Source organism: Dendrobates tinctorius, unplaced genomic scaffold, assembly GCF_039654945.1.
Source record: "Dendrobates tinctorius isolate UK_male_01 unplaced genomic scaffold, ASM3965494v1 ptg000107l, whole genome shotgun sequence".
Taxonomy (NCBI): Eukaryota; Metazoa; Chordata; class Amphibia; order Anura; family Dendrobatidae; genus Dendrobates; species Dendrobates tinctorius.
This window is the reverse complement of record NW_027361775.1, coordinates 6825668-6848505: the sequence shown is the minus strand read 5'-3', so window position 1 is coordinate 6848505 and position 22838 is coordinate 6825668. Positions and strand designations below refer to the sequence as shown.

Genomic DNA, 22838 nt, shown 5'->3' with positions numbered 1-22838 from the left:
CTGAAGAGTCCTGATATCCTGTCAGACACATCTTTAATTTTTGCACCTGGAAGACAGCACATTTCTCTTGAAATTATATCCGGTCTGCAGATAGCGGCCTCTGTTCCTCTCAACAGGGAATCCCCCATGACCACCACTCTCAGTTTCTTCTTCACAACAGTTTTTTTTTCTCCATCCAGGAGGATTCTGAAGGCGTACAAGGTTGCTGTTTGTGGGCAAAGTCTTATCCTGATGTATTTCTTCATCATTCTCCTGCGTGAGAGCCTGGTACTGGTTCCTGAGAAGTATGGGTGCTGACTGCCTCCTGATCCTCCTGCTTCTCTGGGTCACATGTCTCCATTCCTCTGTTTCTTCAGGTGCACTTCGAATTTCTTCTCTTTCTGTAACATGAAGAGATAATTCTGCTCTGTCTAAGAACTCTTCACCTTCCTTAGGCTACTTTCACACATCGTTTTTGCTATTCCGGCGGCGTGCGGCGAAAACCCGGAGTGCCGGAAGCGGCCCAGAACGGATGCATCGGAGAGAGATGCGTCTGAAGTTCCGGCGCTCTGTTATGGGCATGATGAGTCGCACTGAGGATGAAACGAAGTCGCGCAGTGCTGAACGGGGTAAGGAGAGCGAGAGAGAGCCGGGCATGCGCAGAGGGAAAATGCCGGAAAGCGGTGGCCGGATCAGGCGAAAGACTGATCCGGCGGCCGGAAGTCCTCATTCGCTTTCATTGTGACAGTGCCGGGAGCGCCGCATCCACGCTTGTCCGGCTTTTTACGCTGGACAAAAAAAACGTTACAGCATGCGTTCTGTCCGGCCGCCGGACACCATGTTTTCGCCGGATCCGGCAAAAAACGGAACAAACGCTGGCACATGCGGCGTGATCCGGCGCATGTTATGATCTATGAGAAAAAAAAGCATCCGGCGGTAAAAAAACGGATCCGTTTTAAAACACATGCCGGATCTCGCCTGACGGCGAAAACCGGATGTGTGAAAGTGGCCTTAATGATCTTCAATGTAGCTAACCTTTCTTCGAGATTTTGCAACTTTTCCTCCAACAGGGACACAAGCTTGCATTTGTGGCATGTGAAGTTTGGCTTTTCCACTGGTTAGTCTGTGAACATGTAGCAAGAAATGCAGCTCACCAAATGGCTCCTGGCCTCTTCCATATTGTTATTGCTAAAGAGATTTCAAAGCGTTGAAAAATGAGCACAGTTTACCGATTTCCTCTTTTCAGCTGCAACGGCCAAAACCCAGTGATCGTTGAGCACGCGGAGACTCTTCATTTATCCCAGAAGGCACTGGGAATATGCAAATTCTCTCCTCAGGACTCTTCCCCTGGTTTAAATTTTCAATTTAATCCATTTTCTGTTAATAGCTTTTTTTTTTTTTTGTTTTTCAATAATAGTACAAATATTGGTTAATTATAGGTCATTCTTCTAATGCTAAAATATGGATATTTTTGGCAAGTATTGTCAATGTTCACTTCATATATGTAAAATCTATTTCAGATATTCCAGAAATTCCAGAGAGCATCTCATTTTGTAAAGAACTCCAAGTAGCTGATTTCAGTGGAAACCCGCTTACAAGGTAAGGGCTTGAGAGATAGCTTTATATCCATTTTATTTTACATAATTTCTTAAAATGATTTATAAATGTAATACAAATGGAGATACAGTGGCGCTTGTGTATGAGTGCGATTCCAGCAGCAAACACTAAGACACCTGTCACAAGGGTGTCAAAGAAATAAGGTAAAATAACTCATAATATTAGTGTGCACTTGGAACACTCATAAAGAGAGAAATCTAAACTAGGTAGTTATAGAAAAAAAAAACCCTCTTATAAGTGCTCTTTATGTAGCTGGATAATGGCGAGAAAATAGCAATTAGAAATAGACAATTGTAAGACCTCAGAAGTGCTTAAGGGAAAAAGAATATATATACAGTGGGGCAAAAAAGTATTTAGTCAGTCAGCAATAGTGCAAGTTCCACCACTTAAAAAGATGAGAGGCGTCTGTAATTTACATCATAGGTAGACCTCAACTATGGGAGACAAACTGAGAAAAAAAAATCCAGAAAATCACATTGTCTGTTTTTTTTTCATTTTATTTGCATATTATGGTGGAAAATAAGTATTTGGTCAGAAACAAAATTTCATCTCAATACTTTGTGATATATCCTTTGTTGGCAATAACAGAGGTCAAACGTTTTCTGTAAGTCTTCACGAGGTTGCCACACACTGTTGTTGTTATGTTGGCCCATTCCTCCATGCATATCTCCTCTAGAGCAGTGATGTTTTTGGCTTTTCGCTTGGCAACACGGACTTTCAACTCCCTCCAAAGGTTTTCTATAGGGTTGAGATCTGGAGACTGGCTAGGCCACTCCAGGACCTTGAAATGCTTCTTACGAAGCCACTCCTTCGTTGCCCTGGCGGTGTGCTTTGGATCATTGTCATGTTGAAAGACCCAGCCACGTTTCATCTTCAATGCCCTTGCTGATGGAAGGAGGTTTGCACTCAAAATCTCACGATACATGGCCCCATTCATTCTTTCATGTACCCGGATCAGTCGTCCTGGCCCCTTTGCAGAGAAACAGCCCCAAAGCATGATGTTTCCACCACCATGCTTTACAGTAGGTATGGTGTTTGATGGATGCAACTCAGTATTCTTTTTCCTCCAAACACGACAAGTTGTGTTTCTACCAAACAGATCCAGTTTGGTTTCATCAGACCATAGGACATTCTCCCAAAACTCCTCTGGATCATCCAAATGCTCTCTAGCAAACTTCAGACGGGCCCGGACATGTACAGGCTTAAGCAGTGGGACACGTCTGGCACTGCAGGATCTGAGTCCATGGTGGCGTAGTGTGTTACTTATGGTAGGCCTTGTTACATTGGTCCCAGCTCTCTGCAGTTCATTCACTAGGTCTCCCCGCGTGGTTCTGGGATTTTTGCTCACCGTTCTTGTGATCATTCTGACCCCACGGGGTGGGATTTTGCGTGGAGCACCAGATCGAGGGAGATTATCAGTGGTCTTGTATGTCTTCCATTTTCTAATTATTGCTCCCACAGTTGATTTCTTCACTCCAAGCTGGTTGGCTATTGCAGATTCAGTCTTCCCAGCCTGGTGCAGGGCTACAATTTTGTTTCTGGTGTCCTTTGACAGCTCTTTGGTCTTCACCATAGTGGAGTTTGGAGTCAGACTGTTTGAGGGTGTGCACAGGTGTCTTTTTATACTGATAACAAGTTTAAACAGGTGCCATTACTACAGGTAATGAGTGGAGGAAAGAGGAGACTCTTAAAGAAGAAGTTACAGGTCTGTGAGAGCCAGAAATCTTGATTGCTTGTTTCTGACCAAATACTTATTTTCCACCATAATATGCAAATAAAATGAAAAAAAAAAACAGACAATGTGATTTTCTGGATTTTTTTTTCTCAGTTTGTCTCCCATAGTTGAGGTCTACCTATGATGTAAATTACAGACGCCTCTCATCTTTTTAAGTGGTGGAACTTGCACTATTGCTGACTGACTAAATACTTTTTTGCCCCACTGTAGATGCTGGTGGCAATCTTAGTTCCAACCTGAACAATCATTAAAAACTAAAAAGGCATGAGTGAGGGTGAAGACCTAAAATCACTGAACAGGTTATATACTGCAGGGTAATTCTCCCTGATAGCAGCTAAAAAAATGTCAAAGTGAACGGCTGTGCAGAGTAGCCGCAATAGTAAACGCACAAGTCAGAGAGCGGTACCTGTAAAGATAATGCGATGCGAAGTCCTCACTCCAGTAAGTGGTGCAGGTTAAAATAGCGCTTTTTGCTCCAGCGCTTGGAAAAGGGGGGGGGGGGGGGGCGTTTGTACACAGGGGTATAGATGAGCTACAGGGGCTGCCCCTGCCGGTGGCAGCCTCCTGTCAGTGTACCTGAGGAAGAAGACAGTTAGTCTTTGAAACTTGTTGGAAAGTCCATTGGTCCCCGCCGCAACCACCAGCAAGTGAAACCGACGTGGTCATGTGCTGACTCACATCACGAAGGTCCTGTATACCTGGAGCAGCTCACAGACGCCGGGAGCACGAGAGGCCGCTCACGTCTGCTCCACAGCTGGAGGTACACTGACAGGAGGCTGCCACCGTAACTAAGATTGCTATATATATATATATATATATATATATATATATATATATATATATATATATATATATATATATATATATATATATATATATATAATTTTTTTTTTCCCCTTAAGCACTTCTTCTGAGGTCTTACAATTGTCTATTTCTAATTGCTATTTTCTCGCTATTATCCAGCTACATAAAGAGGTTGTTTTTTTTTTTTTATATAACTACCTAATTTAGATTTCCCTCTTCTTTGAGTGTTCCAAGCGCACACTAATATTAGGAGTGATTTATAAATGTGCCTGTTTTTTTTATATATGCTAAGACGGTTAAAAGAACACGAAGCCCAGAAAATGTACTGACATCTAAACTTGTCATGCAACACATCCACTGAACATAGACAAGCAAGTGACCGCCAATGACCCAAAGCACCAATTTGTCAGTTCTTGAGAGCTGGACTCATTTAATTTGGTGCGCAACACTGAAGGGAGCAACCCCTAGTGAATGTGCAATGCTTGATCATCAGTCACTGGGAGATGTTACATTGTGCCATCACATGTCATTTTCAAGTGATGGATACTGCAGGTGAGCACCTCTATTTCATACTAGTGAGTGATGGCGGCACACTCGCCTGACAGCAGGTGGGTCTGCATCTTATGCCAGCAGATCCCCACCTTTGTCCTTGGCTTCATAGTCCCTCTGAGCTCCCAGTGTCACTTTGTTCTGAATTGCTGCAAGATGAAAGCTTAATAGCTAGTTGTCAGTCTCCTGCCCGAAGACCGGACATGCCGCAGGGAGGACACCTCTGAACAGGGAAGGGAAGCATCATAGAATCGTAGAGTTGGAAGGGACCTCCTGGGCCATCTGGTCCAACCCCCTGCTCAAAGCAGGATTCGCTAAATCATCCCAGTCAGATGTCTGTCCAGCCTCTGTTTGAAGACTTCCATTGAAGGAGAACTCACCACTTCTCGTGGCAGCCTGTTCCACTCATTGATCACTCTAACTGTCAAAAAGTTTTTTCTAATATCTAATCTGTGTCTCCTCCCATTCAGTTTCATCCCATTGCTTCTAGTCTTTCCTTGTGCAAATGAGAATAAAGTTGATCCTTCTACAATGTGACAGCCCTTTAGATATTTGTAGACAGCTATTAAGTCTCCTCTCAGTCTTCTCTTTTGCAAACTAAACATTCCCAAATCCTGCAACCTTTCCTCATAAGACAGGGTTTGCAGACCGGTCACCATTCTGGTCGCTCTTTTCTGAACTTGCTCCAGTTTGTTGATGTCTTTTTTTAAAATGTGGTGCCCAAAACTGGACACAATATTCCAGAATGAGGTCTGACCAAAGAGGAGTAGAGGGAAATAATGACTTCACGTGATCTAGACTGTATGCTTCTGTTAAGAGCTGAATGTGATGCATACATTGGGTTCTGCTGCTTCTTTTGGTATGAACTGATGGTTCAGATCAGTGTCATGCAGAAAGAGTGAGTGATGTGTAGTCATATATTGTCAATTAGATTAGTGATCACTAGAAATTGTTCTGGTGGGTCTGGCAACTGGGGCGACTGTGTACCGGCACTTTTTAATCAAATTTTTTTTCATGCTCAAAATGTTGTCTTAGAATGTCCTGTATTTTGTGACACAAAAGTGTGGCCCAATTTTGGCTCATTTTTGGCGCAATGTGTTGCACTATAATCTAGGCCTTTCTGGTAAGCCACACCCTTTTTAAGAGGCCACATCTCCTTATTGGACAAGTGGTAAAAAGTGACAAACGCACATCACATCATTAAAGACATTGGCAACAGAATTCTGGTGCTTTAGCTTTAGAAATATGCCCCATAATGTAAGAATAGAGGTGTAATAATAAAAAGCAGACGAGCAATACTTGCGGTTCAGTAGTAATGCAGAAGACCTGTTAATATAGTGCAAGCCATTAAGTGAACGGGTATCCTGTTTCAGAATCCATATTCTCCAGGGGAATGAAGCATGGCCGGCCAGTCACCACCCCTCTTGGTCTACCAACCCTTCCAGTACCATGAGCGCATAATCGTGTGGCATTGCTGGCGTGTTTCTGATGGAATAGTTTAGTCGCCCCCGACATGGAGCTTTGTGTAGTCGTAGTATTTCCTTCGAACATGTTCCCAACATAGCTGTTTCATGTTCGGGATCTCTCACTTTCAACTTCCGATATCCTCATCCCACGGGTTAGACTGGACATTGGTTCACTACATGGTATGTCATGTACTCTGTATTACAGCTGATGGGTACAAGATATGGGCAAATACCGTAATCAAGTCAAGGTGGAATTAAGTTAATAATTTAAGACTTCCCCATGGTTCCCAATATTTGTTTGTATCGGAGCTGCATTACTGGGGAGCCGGCCCAGCGTTCACTGGCTCCATTTAGCACACCTACCTGGAGGATTCATGCCTTCATGAACATCTAAACCGCTAATCTATCCCTACTGAATTACTGTAGTTTGTTACTTTTATACACCTTACAAAAGGGCAAGCTAATTTGTAAGCTTCAGTGAATTGTATATGATATGTGCCAAGAAAATAATTGTAGCCGCAGAGACTTGTTTTTTCTCTAAGTGTCTTACCTTTCTGTGCCATCATTTGCTGCTTTCGGCATTTGGTGATAAATGCTATGTATTTTCTTTCATGCAATGTAGGCTACCAGAAAGTTTTCCTGACCTAGAGAGCCTCACATGCCTTTCCATTAACGATATCTCACTGCAGGCACTCCCGGAAAACATCGGAAAGTAAGTACTTCTCCTGTTTTGTGGCAGAGCAAGATAAGAGTTGGAAAGAGAAAATAATGGAAACGTTGATTTATTTTTCTCCCCTCTAGCTCCTAATAAATGTGCATGTGCCATGAGATGGGTACAAATGTGAAATGTAGTGAAATCTACAAGGCTTTCCATATACAGTAGTATGTTAATGGCAACTATGGCTGGTTCTATATAAAATAGCCATGAGTATGTAAATGTGTTCCCAAATCTTGTCCCCTCTATTGTGAAAGTGCTGGATAAACTTCTGTGAAAGTTGCCGTTTTTATTTCCGATTAGCTTGTAGATCTATAACATAGATGGAGTGTGCCTTCTGCTGTAGTCAGCATGACATCGGCAGAGACCCCATCTGAACAAAGCAGATGGAAGAGAAGACACTTCTCTGTAAACATGACGTCAGTGGAAGCCGCAGGATCGCCCGGTAGGAGTGGTCCATGACTGCTCTGAGCCTGCAGAGATCGGCAACTACCTGCCTTTTAGTTCTTAGCCCAATACTCAAAAACAGTAAGTCCCGAATTACCATTTTAATAAAAAAAGAAAACTGCATGTTACTAGGTCCAACGCTGAGCCTCCGCCACTGCTTCCATGTCTATTGTCTGCAGCGCTGACATACCCTGCACTGCAGACAATACATGAGCTTGAATGGCTCTCCCTGAGATGACGCCATAAGACGCTCATAACCACCTAGCCGTCTAATTGTCTGCAGTGCTGGTTGCGTCCTATCAAGACTTCAGACAATAACATTCAAGCAAAAAAGTAAGCACACTGCAACGCCAAACCATGCAAACATGAACAATGAATTGCACTACTGCATTAGAAGCACGAAAAATTGAGAAAGTCCAGCGCATAAAATGGCCAAGTTATGTGTACCTGGAAGCCACGTTAAGGCACTTCTCGTCTTCCAGGCCCCCATTCTATGCCAACCCTCACTAAGACTGTAGTCCATCTGATTGGGAACCTATGAAAAATGTGAGGCTATGTGCACACGTAGTTTTTAGTCTCTGCGGATTTTGTAGAGAAAACCGCAGGAAATCCGCAGGAAATCCGCAGGACAAAGTGCTGCGGTTTATCTGCGGATTATCTGCGTTTTTTCTGCGGTTTTGCCCTGCGGTTTTACACCTCATAATGGATGAGGTGTAAAACCGCAGCGTTTCTGCACCAAACAATTGACATGCTGCGGATTGTAAACCGCAGCAAAACCGCGCGGAAAAAAACGCAGCATGTGCACAGCTTTTTTTTATTTCCATAGGAAATAAAGGTACTGTACAACGCAGCAAAATCTGCTGCGTTTCTGCAGAGCCAAAAACGCTGCGGAAACGCAGCAGAATCCGCAGCGTGTGCACATACCCTGAGGGTTGGCATAGAATGGGGGCCTGGAAGACGAGAAGTGCCTTAACGTGGCTTCCAGGTACACATAACTTGGCCATTTTATGCGCTGGACTTTCTCAATTTTTCATACTTCTAATGCAGTAATGCAATTCATTGTTCATTTTTCATATTTGCATGTTATGGCACTACAGTGTGCTTCCTTTTTTGCTTGAATGTATATGAGTTGGTGACTCTGGGTTAAGCATCTGTTCACACTATGCTTGGATGTGACGATCAGTTTTTGAAATTTGTTTTCAGACAATAACAGACATGAGGAGCAGCAGTGGAGACTTGGCACTGGACCCTTTTATAAAACTTACTGCTGCTGGGGAACAGGGATTGTCCAAAACCACAAACCCCTTTATCTTAACCCTATATCTGTTGGGGGAATGAGAGGGACTGTGTAGCTTGTGTCTTATTCTGTTTTCAGTCTGAAATGTTTCATTTGATTATGGTCTTATTTGAGGTTGTCCTGTTTGTGCTTAGTTTGGGATGTTGGTCGATTGTGTGACCACCAGAACTCCATTGTCTATGTGCCCAAAATATTTACAGCCTTTTCTAATGGGCACAGTTGATTTATACGTTCTACTTGCTTAACATTTTTATTTTTATCAAGTTATGGTTAATAATAGTAATTATCCACGTATGGCATGTATCTCTAAGGGTGTGTGCACACTGCGGGTTCTGCTGCGGATTGATCCGTGCGGATTTTGCAAAATCCGCAGGTCAAAAGACCTGCGGTTTTGCCTTGTGGTTTATCACCTCTACAATGGAGGAGATGGTAAACCGCAGCGGAATCCACAGAAAGAATTGACATGTCAATTTTTTCTGCGGATTAGAAACTGCAGCAAATCCGCGTGGAAAAATCTGCACCGTCTGCACTGCTGTTTCCATTTTCCATAGGTTATAATGGTACTGTACAACGCAGCAGAAACTGCTGCAGTTCCGCAGGGCCAAAACCGCTGTGGATCCGCAGCAGAATCCGCTACGTGTGCACACACCCTAAAAGCGCTAGTAATTGACTACTTTGCGCTATATTTCAACTTTTGGGATGAGCAACATCATCAGTTGACAGTTGTGCCAAAGTGTGATTCTAATACAAAGTTTGAAGGATTCTTTGTTTCTTAGAAGATAAGCCATGAACATATGTTTTCAAATTTATGCTACTTTTGGCAAATTGCCTCCTTTGAAATTGAAATTTTTACTTTTATTTAAAAAAAAAAAAAACCTTTCCATAAATGTAAACAAATAGATCAAACTCTTTATCGATATCGAAATGATAATGGAGGCTAAAAACCTGTCCTTACCTATAGTAATCCTGTTCACACCGTGTATCGATCATTAAAGAGGGGATGATATTCATTAATGAACTATTGATGATTAAGGCTATGTGCACACGTTGCGGATTTTGCTGCGGATCCGCAGCGTTTCTGGCCCTGCAGGTCTGCAGCGTTGTACAATACCATTTTACTCTATGTAAAATGGAAACCGCTGTGCACATGCTGCGGAATTTTCCGCACGGTTTTGCTGCGGTTTCAAATCCGCAGGAAGAAATGACATGTCACCTCTTTTCTGCGGATTCCGCTGCGGTTTCCCATCTCCTCCATTGTCGAGGTGATAAACCGCAGGGCAAAACCGCAGGATAATCCACAGGTAAATCCACGGGGAGAAATCCGCAGCAGCTAAAAACTACGTGGGACATAGCCTAATAGGGCTTTAGGAAACAACCAAGTAATCTTTGACGTTATCGCCTCTGCCCTATAGACTGAATGGAGGGACCTCACGATCGATCGCTGTGGTCCTGTCCTAGTGATTGTTGGTGGGCCCTTAGGATCAAACACTCAGTCACCCATTACCCTAGTTGATAAACGTTAATTGTGGGGAAAATCCTAAAACCCTTCAGGATTAAACAAGTTGGAGTGAAGGCAAGACAGATTTACTCAATTTTTTTTTTTTTTTAAATAATCATTATTTTTGTTCTTGAAAACGTAACATAAGGTAGTTTTATCATTTGCAAACTTATTGTTAATTCCCAGATGTTTGATACCATATAATAGGCTTGTAAAAAATATCTTTTTTTTCTTTAATTTTACAAGCTGTATAGGAGCAATTCAGTAATGTTGTAGCTGGCAGATTTCGGGCTGCACTGTGCCGGTCGCTGGCTTAGCGCAGATCTCTGACTCGTAACATTCAGCTGACAGATTTCTGTCCTGGTCCATAGAAACATTAGCCTTTGTGTTAGTGCTCTCAGCAAGGTTTTATTCTGCAATAACTTGAGAATAAGAAAAATCTTTATTCTCTGATCTGCTTGTGGCCTTCTCAAGAAATATGTCCAGAATAAAACTTCAAAGATAAATGGGAGTTCTGTAAAAATAAGACGAAGGCTCCAACTCCTCTTTCGCCGTCTTCTTCAAGCTCCTTTTCTTCTGTCTTGTGATTTTTTTTTTTTTTTTTTTTTTTTATTGCGCCAGTTTGTTGAAAGTGGCGCATGGGTTCATGAATTTTGTGCAATTTTAAAAATGGTCCTTTTTTTCTTAAATATTTTTTTGCATCTTTTTAGCACAGAATGCTGTTCGATTTGCACAATTGGGCAAAAATTGAGCCAAAGTTTCCTGCTTACATAAAATCACTCAGCGGTGGAGAAGCTTAAACAAAAGAATTGGGTGCAAATGAAAACCCAAAAAACCAGACAAAAAAGGCACCAATGCAATAAAGAATCTTGTCCAGAGTGTTTAAACCTGTATCTAACCAGATAGAAACATTAAACATTTGTCAAGTGGGGACCCACAGCTCTAACAGAACAGACCGCTGTCAGGCTGTTCGCGCTGAATTTCTTTTTTTACCTTCTGAACAGCGTCATTACATTAGAAATCGCACATGGCAACACATGTAAAATGGACTTCATGGAAATAGAAAACACCAAAAACTAGAGAAAAAAAAATTAAAGTGCAAACACTATAATAATTCAGGACCATGGTTTCTAACTTCTGTTTCCATGATGGCTGTACTCTCTCCATGATACTGTGGTGATTGACAGCTGCATGCACAAGTAGCCCATCACTTACCACCAGGGTGGGCAGTGCCATGGAGAAACATCGTTAGTTTGTGACTCCTGTATGCAGATGAAGGGTGCTCTTCCACCATAAATGTACAGACTCCTAGACATAGCCCGGATTGCCCTCATTATAACCTACCTACCGCCCGAGGCTCCAGGAGGCCCGTAGCCAGATTGCCCTCGTGATGTTTTGTGTGCAGCCATCCCACATATCCCGTCAGGGAGCTTTCCTGGCACTCCGCTGCTGATACAGAATGGCGGCGCAGTTCTAAGGGAGCCCCTGTCTCCTCTGCTGTGACGTGGCCACAAGTAGAAATGGAGCACTGGAGGAACTGTAGCAAGGAGAGTTTTTTTTTTTTTTAATATGTGCATGTGTGTTTATGTATGTATAGATGTGAGTTATCTTAGTGTATTTATTTTGCTTTTTGCTGGTTCATACTGCATCTAGGAAGCTATATGCGGGCTGATTCTGAATGTACAAGTTATGTGGGGGCTCATATTGTATCTAGGTAGCTATGTGGGGCTTATACTATATCTAGGGAGTCCCAATATAAGGTATGAACACCCACATAGCTATTTTAGGGCTTGTACTGTGTATAGATGGCTGTGTGTGATCATACTGTATATAGGGGGCTGTGTGGTGGCTCATATTATGTTTAGGGGCCTTTGTGGGGGCTCCATGTATATACGGGATGTTGGCATAATTACGTCTGCTCAATTATAAGTGATACAATTAATATAAAAAATATTTTTTAATCTTAATATTGAACAGAATTAATTTAAGTCTATTGGTTTGTCCTCAACAACCATCACTGTCTTTCATGGCCCCTTGGGATAATTAATATCCCTCCCCTGCTTTATTTTGTCTAGTGCTGTTCAGATCAGCTGTGTTACTCACATGGCACGTGATACATCGGGTACCTGGGGGGTGCACCTTTTAAACTGCTTGGAATCCTGACTACTCTTATACTCTTATTCTGCCCCTGTTCATAAATAATCTGAGTTCATCCCCCTTAAAGCAGTGACTGATGGATAGCCAATACTTTCCTTAACAATCTGATGAAAAATATCTCAAGTCATGAAGAGGTTAATATGAGTGGCCCCACCCCGCAATGTGTGTAATGATGTATTCACACGGCGGGGCAGGATCTGGGGCCTCCACAACACGCAGGCGTGATTGCCTCTTGTCAGTTCACGGGCAGCGCGCACTGCGCATTGCTGTGAACTGTTTTAACAGAGCAGGTGCCGCCATTGGAGATAGGAGGCGGGGCCCAGACGGCAGCACAGGGGCATGATGGACGGCTATGGGAGGCGGCGCCCAGACGGCAGCACAGGGGCATGATGGACGGCTATGGGAGGCGGGGCCCAGACGGCAGCACAGGGGCATGATGGACGGCTATGGGAGGCGGGGCCCAGACGCTGCAGAGACATGATTGACGGCGGGGAGGAGGCTGCTTCAGGGGGACATACCATACCTATGGGATGCATAACAGGTACGAGGACCTATTTATAAAAGTTAATATTTCGGCGTTACTGGGGGTCAGAAACGGAAGAGCCACTTTCAGAGTACGGGCCTTAGTGCTGCTGAAGGTGGCTCTTTTACTTAAAAACGCCCAGGGGGGTGACCGGTTCCCTTTAAACTGAGTGTTTGTTGCATTTAAGGGGTTAAACGGAAGGATCAGAGACTGCTCTGGGCTCTTCTGGTAATGCCTGATGCTAGATGTATAACACAGCTAGCATGTTCTCCTGAGCCCCTTCCATAAACCAGCGCCCAATGTGTACGTCGCATGTTATAAAGGGCATGAAAAAAATGCAACCATTTGTGCTGGAAATCTCCATTTATTTAAAGGGTTGTAGAGAATCTGAAAAGCATGGTTGCCTTCTTCTGCAAACAGTGCCACATCTGACCCAGGCTCCTAAGGTGTCTGGTATGGTGGCTTAGTTTTATAAAAATCAGTTTCTCTACATGTCTGACAGCCATTCCATTCCAGTGTCAGTTGAATTCCAACCAAAGGACACCTCATTCTGATTAGGAGATCACCTGAACCAAACCTTATTTAACGAAGGAAAGTATAATAAACTCTGCTGTGGTGTTCACAATCCTCTTGCAATAGGACAAGCTGGATGGCAAAACAAGTGCTAGTAATATCCCAAAAGTAATAGGAATGAAAAAATAACTTTTAACCATGGCAAAGGAGTTGAAAAGTCTTGAGTGAGGAAAAGAAGGGTTCAACTCTGCCTTTACTAGCAGAGGGATACAGTAAGCGTCATGTTGCCTCCATCCTTAAAATTTCTAACATGGTAGACCATTACAACAGGGTCAAGCATCAGACATTGGGGACAACAAAGCTACAGACCAGCAGAGGGCGAAAACCACTCTCCACTGACTGGGATGACCGTCATCTTATTCGATTGTCACTTAGCAACTGCAGGATGACATCAAGTGACCTACAAAAGAAATGGCAACTGGCGTGAAGTGCATGGCAAAAACAGTTCTTAACAGGCTCCTAGAGGCAGGGCTCAAGTCATGTAAAGGTAGAAAAAAGCCTTCCATCAATGAGAAGCAAAGGAGAGCCAGGCTGAAGTTTGCCAAAGACCATAAGGTTTGGACCATAGAAGACTGGAGTAAGGTAATCTTCTCTGATGAGTCTAATTTTCAGCTTTGCCCAACACCTGGTCATCTAATGGTTAGACGGAGACCTGGAGAGGCGTACAAGCCACAGTGTCTTGCAACCACTGTGAAATTTGGTGGAGGATTGGTGAAGATCTGGGGATGCTTCAGCAAGGCATTAATGTTTGTGAAGGATGTATGAATCAAGCCGCATACAAGGTTATCCTGGAAAAACAGTTGATTCTTTCTGCTCAGGCAATGTTCCCCAACTCTGAGGACTGATTTTTCCAGCAGGACAATGCGCCATGCCACACAGCTAGGTAAATCAATGTGTGGATGAAGGAGCACCACATCAAATCCCTGTCATGGGCAGCCCAATCTCCAGATCTGAACCCCATTGAAAACCTCTGAAATGTAATCAAGAGGAAGATGGATAGTCACAAGCCATCAAACAAAGAACTGCTTAAATTTTAGTACCAGGAGTGGCATAAGGTCACCCAAAAGCAATGTGAAATACTGGTGGAAAGCATGCTAAGATGCATGAAAGCTGTAATTAAAAATCATGGTTATTCCACAAAATATTGATTTCTGAACTCTTCCTGAGTTAAAACATTAGTATTGTTGTTTCTAAATGATTATGAACTTGTTTTCTTAGTATTATTTGAAGTCTGCAAGCACTGCATTTTTTTTTTGTTCTTTTGAGCATTTATCATTTTCTGAAACTAAATACAAAATTTAGTGCTTGGAATTTCAGAGACATGTTGTCAGTAGTTTATAGTCTGAAAGAACAATTTACATTTTACTCAAAAATATACCTATAAAGAGAAAAATCAGACAAACTGAACATTTGAAAGTGGTCTCTTAATTTTTGCCAGATATGTATGTATGTGTATATGTGTGTGTATGTATATTATATATATTTTGTTGGAATAAGTGAGCCCTATTTTGTTTCCTACAGTCTTTACAATCTAGTTCTACAAAGTACAGCTTGTCCAGCTTGCAAATAGACAGGAGTCTTTGCTGAAGATAAAGAAACAGCATGCTTGACATTTTGCACATATACATAGCTATATATAAGCGAGTTTCCAGCCAGATATCTGCAGCTTCTGTCCATGTACTTTCTATCTGGCGTGTTTATTTGCCCCGGGAGTCATTGTTTCCTTCCTGCATAATGTACTGGCATCTCAATAGCACATCTTTGTCTTCTGTGCACATTTTTGCCGTTGTTTTGTTACTCACAGCATTTACTCCTTGTCCTAAAATACGAGGTTAGAAAAGATTAGTGGAGATTATACCTTTTGGGATAATGTCTGCCTCTTTGTGCTCCATTTAGACCTAAATAAAGCCCTGTAAAATCAGCGTGTTACTATGGTGACGTGACAAAAGCTTAGCGTATGAAGTAAAGGCTTACTGACATCTCTGATGGCTCGTAGACTCCAGCGGGCAATTTTAAGTATATAAACTAATACATATCTATTATTTCATTTTTTTCCACTGTATTATATTTACATTCATTATTGGGGAGGAAATTAAACAGGAGCTGTCCAATTTACCCTGATAATACAAGCCAGAAATGGCATGTTGGTTTTGGAAATGCGTACAGAAGATAAAGAACCTTTTGTTATTCATGCCAGCGATGTAACAAATGCTCCAACGGTATTCAGAATATTCTCATTTCATTCCTGGCCTGAGAAAACACATTTCTCCAAAGCAAGTCATAGAATCCAGCACAGCTGCAGGCCTTCGGTGTTCCACCACGCGGACATTGTAGTCTAGTAACTTCACACAGTGGCCCATAGATGTCCTGCATTGTAGCACGCACCTAACCTGCTCAAATAGGCCACATTCTTGGTAATGGGTATAAACTAGTGATTTGCTTACAATTAATTATACATTTAATATACAGTGACTTGTGAAAATATTTGCACCCTTGGTTTTTTTCATGTTTTGCTACCTAACAACCTGGAATTTCATTTTTTTTTATTTTGAGGGTTTTCATCAGTTCATGTAAAGCACATGCCTACAACTTTGAACATTTTGGTTTTCTTTTTTGTGAATCAAACAACAAATGGGATAAAATAACTAAAAACATCATTGTGCACAACTGTTCACCCTTCCTAAAGACAGTACTCTGTAGACACTATTTTGCAGCAATTACAGCTGCAAGTCGCTTTGGATATGTTTCTGAGCTTTCCACATCTTGCCACTGGGATTTTTGCCCATTCGTCAAGGCAAAACTGTTCCCGCTCTTCAAAATAGAAGCTTTACTCTGGTGAACAGCAATCTTCAAGTCTGACCACAGATTTGCAACTGGATTAAGGTCTAGGTTTTCACTAAGCCACTCCAGAAAATTTACTGGAGCATTCATGGATTTATTAATAAACCAATATTTAAAACCCCTCTCTACAGTAGAGGTCATGCCTGAATGCTTGGGGCCCCACGGTTGGGCCACCTGGAGATCACCAAGATGGAACCTCTCAGGTTGTACATGCATTCCTATCTGAAAACGGCATGTTGTAGGGCAGGAGGAGCTAAGCACATAGCTTTGTAGGAAGCTATTCAAAATAACTTTTCTTTAATCATGTAAACCCCTGTGTTCGTTAGACTTAGGAGTCCAGTGGTCAGTATTGGTGATTGAGTTGTGTTGGTATGCAAAGGCATACTGAAAAGGTTATCAGTTGCTGGTTATGTCCACCCATTGGATTCCCATAGGGAAGAGTTACTATCAATCTGCTCAGTTCCTCCAGCGCTATAACATGCTGTATGCACATAGGCAATGCGTCACAGTAATTGTATTGTCCTGTGAGCATTTTTTTAGCTTATTAAAGAGAGTGACTCAAATTGTCTTTTGAGCATCTGAGAGCCATGCAATCTTCTTATAAAACAGTGGAGAAGAGAAAAGCCGGGGTTCGTCCGCTCTAGACCACAAGGAACCAACCGAAGATGCAAGCAAACCTTTATTCACAATCAAGCCAATGCGTTTCATGGCCTCCTGGCCACTTCATCAGGGCAGATTGCTGCCCTGATGAAGTCGCCAGGAGGCCATGAAACACGTTGGCTTGAGTGTGAATAAAGGTTTGCTTGCATCTTCGGTTGGTTCCTTGTGGTCTAGCGCGGACGAACCCCGGCTTTTCTCTTCTCCACTGTTTTATCTGCATCCTGGGATCTGCAGCGGCCAAAACTTCCTTAGGTGGTTGTGACCCTTCACAACCACATCAGGTGAGTGGATTACCTTTGTTAAACACGCTGGTGTCCCTCATTTACTGCCTTAGTGCGCTCCCCCTCTCTTTATTTTAAGCAATCTTCTTAGGATATCCTTATCATACTATCTGGTTTCTGGCAGAAAGAAATGATAGAAGAGCACTCGGAGGTGCAGTAACCCCTGCAGTGTAGAGGGATAGATGATTGCAGAAAACTCACCCAGAGCAGTTGTGCTAGGCACAACACTATTTTGCATGTATAGATTAAACTCCCCAAGGCTGCAGCTACCTCCATGGATTACTGAGATTGTCAACAGGAAACACTATAACAAGGAGAAAAAAGGCCAAAAGCGTTGACAGGAGCACTGCCAAGGACGGGAACATCCAGAGGTGTAAGCAATAGGGATGAGCAACCGTGCTCGGATAATGTTATCCGAGTATCCTCATCGTGCTGCTCGGACAATATGTTGGAGTCCTTGCGGCTGCATATTTTTCTGCTGTTAACCTAACAAACAGGCAATCCCCGCATGTGTTGCCATTATCTAACGGCCACAAATCATGCAACCGCAGGGATTTGAACATATTATCCGAGCACATCTAAAATACTCTTAACACCTGAGCATGCTCCAATAACACGTTATCCGAGCACGTTCACTCATCACTAGTAAGTACCGTAAGTCTTTTATTCATGCAATGCGTTTCAGAGTCGATACGACACCTTCATCAGGCATATAACATCTAAAATGACTGCCCTGACCTTTTTTAGAGGTCAGTCCATGTTGAGGTAACCTGATCGGTGTATCAAAGGTTAATATAATTAGAATACGGTAACAAGAAAGTTAGCTCCACAACTGAAAAATACACAATAAAAAGCAAAACATATACTAGAATAAAATAAAAATGTATGAAAAAAACTGAAAATAACTGAAAAGTAATAAAAAAAAATTAGTTATGATATGCAGTCTAATAGTCCCCTTTTTTATGTAAATAGATGTACCCATCCACATTAATGTATAATGTGGAAATGACCTGCAACATAGAAAAAATAAAAAGTAACGGATACTAGAAGGCACAAGACAAGAATTATTTAGTATTTTCAATACTCATTTAACTCTTCAGGGGTTAATGTGGCCAATTTAAACATTCGGTAGGTTTCTCTATTAATATGTTTTGGATATTAGGAGCATTATTTGGAAATTGCTCGATTAAAATTGAAAATATGCAGGGTTTTTCCGGTGTTCAAACTAAAGGTGTCTGGAAAGACTGAGGTTTGTTACACCATTCCCAAAATTATACCAATGCTTTTTCATCCTATTATGTGCTGCTTAACATTTGTTACTTATACCTCTGGATGTTCCCGTCCTTGGCAGCGCTCCTATCCCAACTCTTTTTTCTTTTTTTTTTCTCTCCATGGTTTCTGGCAGGTAAGGCTCGCCTCCGTGAGTGATTGTTCTGGTGAGCAGCAGAGCTGCAGTGCTAGGATCTCTATAAAGCTGAGCACAAGTTCTACTGTAATACGTTCCGCTGTCAGTAGCCTGTTCTAGAATGCACAGTTATTGTACTTGCATGTAGAGATAATAGGCAGGGCACCTAAACAAAAATACATCTCATGAAAGTGATTGCTATTGTATGATTGGATGACATACTCTGACAACTGCGTGGCTGGTGATTTTGAAAGATTTATGACTGCAGCTTGTCAGGAACTGAGGGGGTTGTTATTAGCAGTAACTGCTGTATAGAAATCAAAGGGCTAGACAAAGATGGCTGGGATATTGGGTGCTAACCATTTTTCTTGAATGTAACTATTGCGCACTCATTCAGCAATCTACTCTCCACCAGGGTCTTGGCAGGCACTAATTGTTGAGCTCCCTGGAAACCAGCTGTACATTATTAATGATAAAAGCTCATAGCAGGAGAATGACAGCAGATAGTATAAGCAAGTCATTTCAAAACTTGCTTATTTTTACGCTATCTAACGAACTAAAGCAATTTAATAACTTTAGAATACCCCTTTTAAAAAGTAGCAGTGATCTGAAAGAGATTGTGTCTACACTTTGTCAGCTTAACCACCTTCCTGGAGATAATATATGAAAAATTCACAGAATTTTTAGTTTTACCCGTTAGCCTTTTTTTACTCCTCTATACAAAGCAGTTATTGTAACAAAAACCTATGGCCGTCGAAAACTAAACAATCACTTTGTATAAATGGGATTATAGTCAATATACCTATTAAAAAGGTTATTTCAGGCTTAGAAAATGAAGCTCATTGATTGTATGAAAAAAAAAGTTAACTGTTTACTTACAGAAGCTGCAATCCGGTCCTGGTTATGTGCAGCTCACACAAGTGCGTGGCTTGTTACACGAGAGACACCTTATAACTGCAGTGTACTACGTGACCAGGGCAGGATTTCATCCTCTGGAAGCAAATGATAGTTACCCTTTATTGAGAGAAAGCAGAGTGTTTGAAGATGTTAGGCTCCTGTACCCGTTGAATATGATTAACCCTTTCAGGAAAAAACACACCCACTGAGTTCACTTTCACTGTTGAGCCCTTAACGACCGGAGGTATTCTTGTTGTTGCTTTTTTTTTTTTTTTGTTTTGTTTTTTTGCTATCCAGAGCCCTAACTTTTTTTTTTTTTTTTTTTTCCGGTCAAAATGGTCGTGAGGACTTGATTTTTATGGGACAAGTTGTACTTTTGAACAATATCATTGGTTTTAACATATCGTGTACTGGAAAATGGGAAAAAAAAATTCTAAGTGTGGTGAAATTGCAAAAAAAATTGCAAAATTGTAATTCCACAGTTTTTTTTGTTTGTTTACCATGTTCACTAAATGCTAAAACTGACCTGACATTATGATTCTCCAGGTCATTATGAGTTTATCCACACCAAACATGTCTAGATTCTATTTTTATTTTAAGTAGTGAAAAAAAATCCAAACTTTGGTTAACCCCTTCACTACCAAGAGTGGTTTGCACGTTAACTCCCGGGCCAATTTTTACAATTCTGACCACTGTCCCTTTATGAGGTAATAACTCTGAAACTCTTCCATGGATCCCGGTGATTCTGACATTGTTTTCTCGTGACATATTGTACTTCATGTTAGTGGTAAAATTTCATTCAAATAACTTGCGTTTATTTGTGAAAAAATGGAAATTTGGCGAAAATTTTTAAAATTTCGCAATTTTCCAACTTTTTATTTTTATGCCCTTAAATCATAGAGATACGGCACACAAAAAACTTAAATAACATTTCCCACATGTTTACTTTACATCAGCACAATTTTGGAACCAAAATTTTTTTTGTTAGGAAGTTATAATGGTTAAAAGTTGACCAGCGATTTCTCATTTTTGCAACACCATTTTATTTTTATGGACCACATCACATTTGAAGTCACTTTGAGGGGTCTATATAATAGAAAATACCCAAAAGTGACACCATTCTAAAAACTGCACCCCTCAAGATGCTCAAAACCACATTCAAGAAGTTTATTAACCCTTCAGGTGCGTCACAGGAATTTTTTTGAATATTTAAAAAAAAAAATTAACATTTAACTTTTTTTCACAAAAAAAATACTTCAGGTTCAATTTTTTTAATTTTACCAAGGGTAACAGGAGAAATTGGACTGGAAAAGTTATTGTGCAATTTGTCCTAAGTACGCTGATGCCTGATATGTGGGGGGGGGGGGGGGACTACTGTTTCGGCGCATGGCAGAGCTCAGAATGGAAGGAGCGCCATTTGACTTTTTCAATGCAAAATTGGCTGGAATTCAGATCGGACACCATGTCACGTTTGGAGAGCCCCTGATGTACCTAAACAGTGGAAACCCCCCCACAAGTGACCCCATTTTGGAAACTAGACCCCCCCACGGAACTTATCTAGATGAGTGGTGAGCACTTTGAACCCCCCAGTGCTTCACAGACGTTTATAACGCCCGGGCGTGAAAATAAAAAAAATCGTATTTTTTCCACAAACATGATCTTTTAGTCACCAATTTTTTTTATTTTCCCAGGGGTACCAGGAGAAATTGGACCCCAAAAGTTGTTGTCCAATTTGTCCTGAGTACGCTGATACCCCATATGTGGGAGAAAACACTGTATGGGTACACGTCGGGGCTCGGAAGGGAAGTAGTGACGTTTTGGAATGCAGACTTTGATGGAATGGTCTGCGGGTGTCATGTTGCTTTGGAGAGCCCCTGATGTACCTAAAGAGTGGAAACCCCCCACAAGTGACCCCATTTTGGAAACTAGACCCCCCACGGAACTTATCTAGATGTGTGGTGAGCACTTTGAACCCCCAAGTGCTTCACAGAAGTTTATAACACCCGGGCGTGAAAATAAAAAAATCATTTTTTCCACAAAAATGATATTTTTGCCCCCAATTTTTTATTTTCCTAAAGGTAACAGGAGAAATTGGACCACAAAAGTTGTTTTGCAATTTGTCCTCAGTAGGCTGATACCATCTATTTTGTTGGTAAAACACTGTTTGGGCGCATGGCAGAGCTTGGAAGGGAAGGAGCACCAATTGACTTTTTCGATGCAGAATTGGCTGGAATTGAGATCAGATGCCATGTTGCATTTGGAGAGCACCTGATGTGCCCAAACAGTGGAAACCCCCCAATTCTAACTCCAACCCTAATCCAAACACACCCCTAGCCCTGACTCTCGCCCTGACTCTCGCCCTGACTCTCGCCCTGACTCTCGCCCTTTCTAATTTTATTATTTTTCCCTAACTAAGGGGGGTGATAACAGGGGGTTTGATTTACTATTTATGGCTGTTTTTATTTTTGGCAGCTGTCACACGCTAAAAGACGCTTTTTATCGTAAAAATTGTTTTTACATCACCACATATTGAGAGCTATAATTTTTCCATATTTTAACCCACCTAGTCATATGAGGTCTTATTTTTTGCGGGACGAGTTGACGTTTTTATTGGTATCATTTTCGGGCACGTGACATCTTTTGATCGCTTTTTATTCCGATTTTTTTGGGACGCAGAATGAACAAAAACCAGCGTTTCATGAATTTCTTCTGGGAGGTGCGGTAAAATTGATAAAGCGGTTTTATTCTTCGGGTCAGTACGGTTACAGCGATACCTCATTTAGGTCTTTTTTTATGTTTTGGCGCTTTTATGCAATGAAAACAATTTTATATAAAAAAATAATTATTTTTGCATTGCTTTATTCTGCGAGCTATAACTTTTTAAATTTTTTTGCTGATGATGCTGTATGGCGGCTCGTTTCTTGCGGGACAAGATGACGTTTTCAGCGGTACCATGGATATTTATATGCGTCTTTTTGATTGCGCGTTATTTCACTTTTTGTTCGGCGGTATGATAAATCATTATTTTTTGCTTCGTTTTTTATTTTTTAAGGGGTTCGCTAAAGGGGTTAACTAATGGGACAGTTTTATAGGGCGGGTAGTTACGGACGCGGCGATACCAAATGTGTACTTTTATTGCTGTTTTTTATTTTCAACAAAATTAATTTATTAGGGAATATTTTTTTTTTTTTAATTTATTTAGCGAATTTTTTTTTTTTTTTTAAATATTTTTACACTTTTTTTTTTTTTTTAACTTTATTACATTGTCCCAGGGGGGACATAACTGTCCTGTGACAGATCGCTCATCTGTCACATCACAGATCACTGTGACAGATCAGCAATCTGTCACAGGCACTACACAGGCTTCCTCCTTGCCTGCGCTTTGCAGGCACTG

General features: G+C 41.5%; 1 protein-coding gene across 1 annotated transcript in view; it reads left to right on the top strand.

Annotated features, from left to right (window-relative positions):
* Nucleotides 1-22838, top strand: part of LRRC1 (leucine rich repeat containing 1) — a 213784-nt gene that overhangs the window by 101091 nt on the left and 89855 nt on the right. Inside the window, exons 3-4 of the mRNA XM_073589144.1 lie at nucleotides 1500-1578; nucleotides 6773-6862. Coding sequence (XP_073445245.1) covers nucleotides 1500-1578; nucleotides 6773-6862 — 169 coding nt within the window. The remainder of the gene's footprint in view (nucleotides 1-1499; nucleotides 1579-6772; nucleotides 6863-22838) is intronic.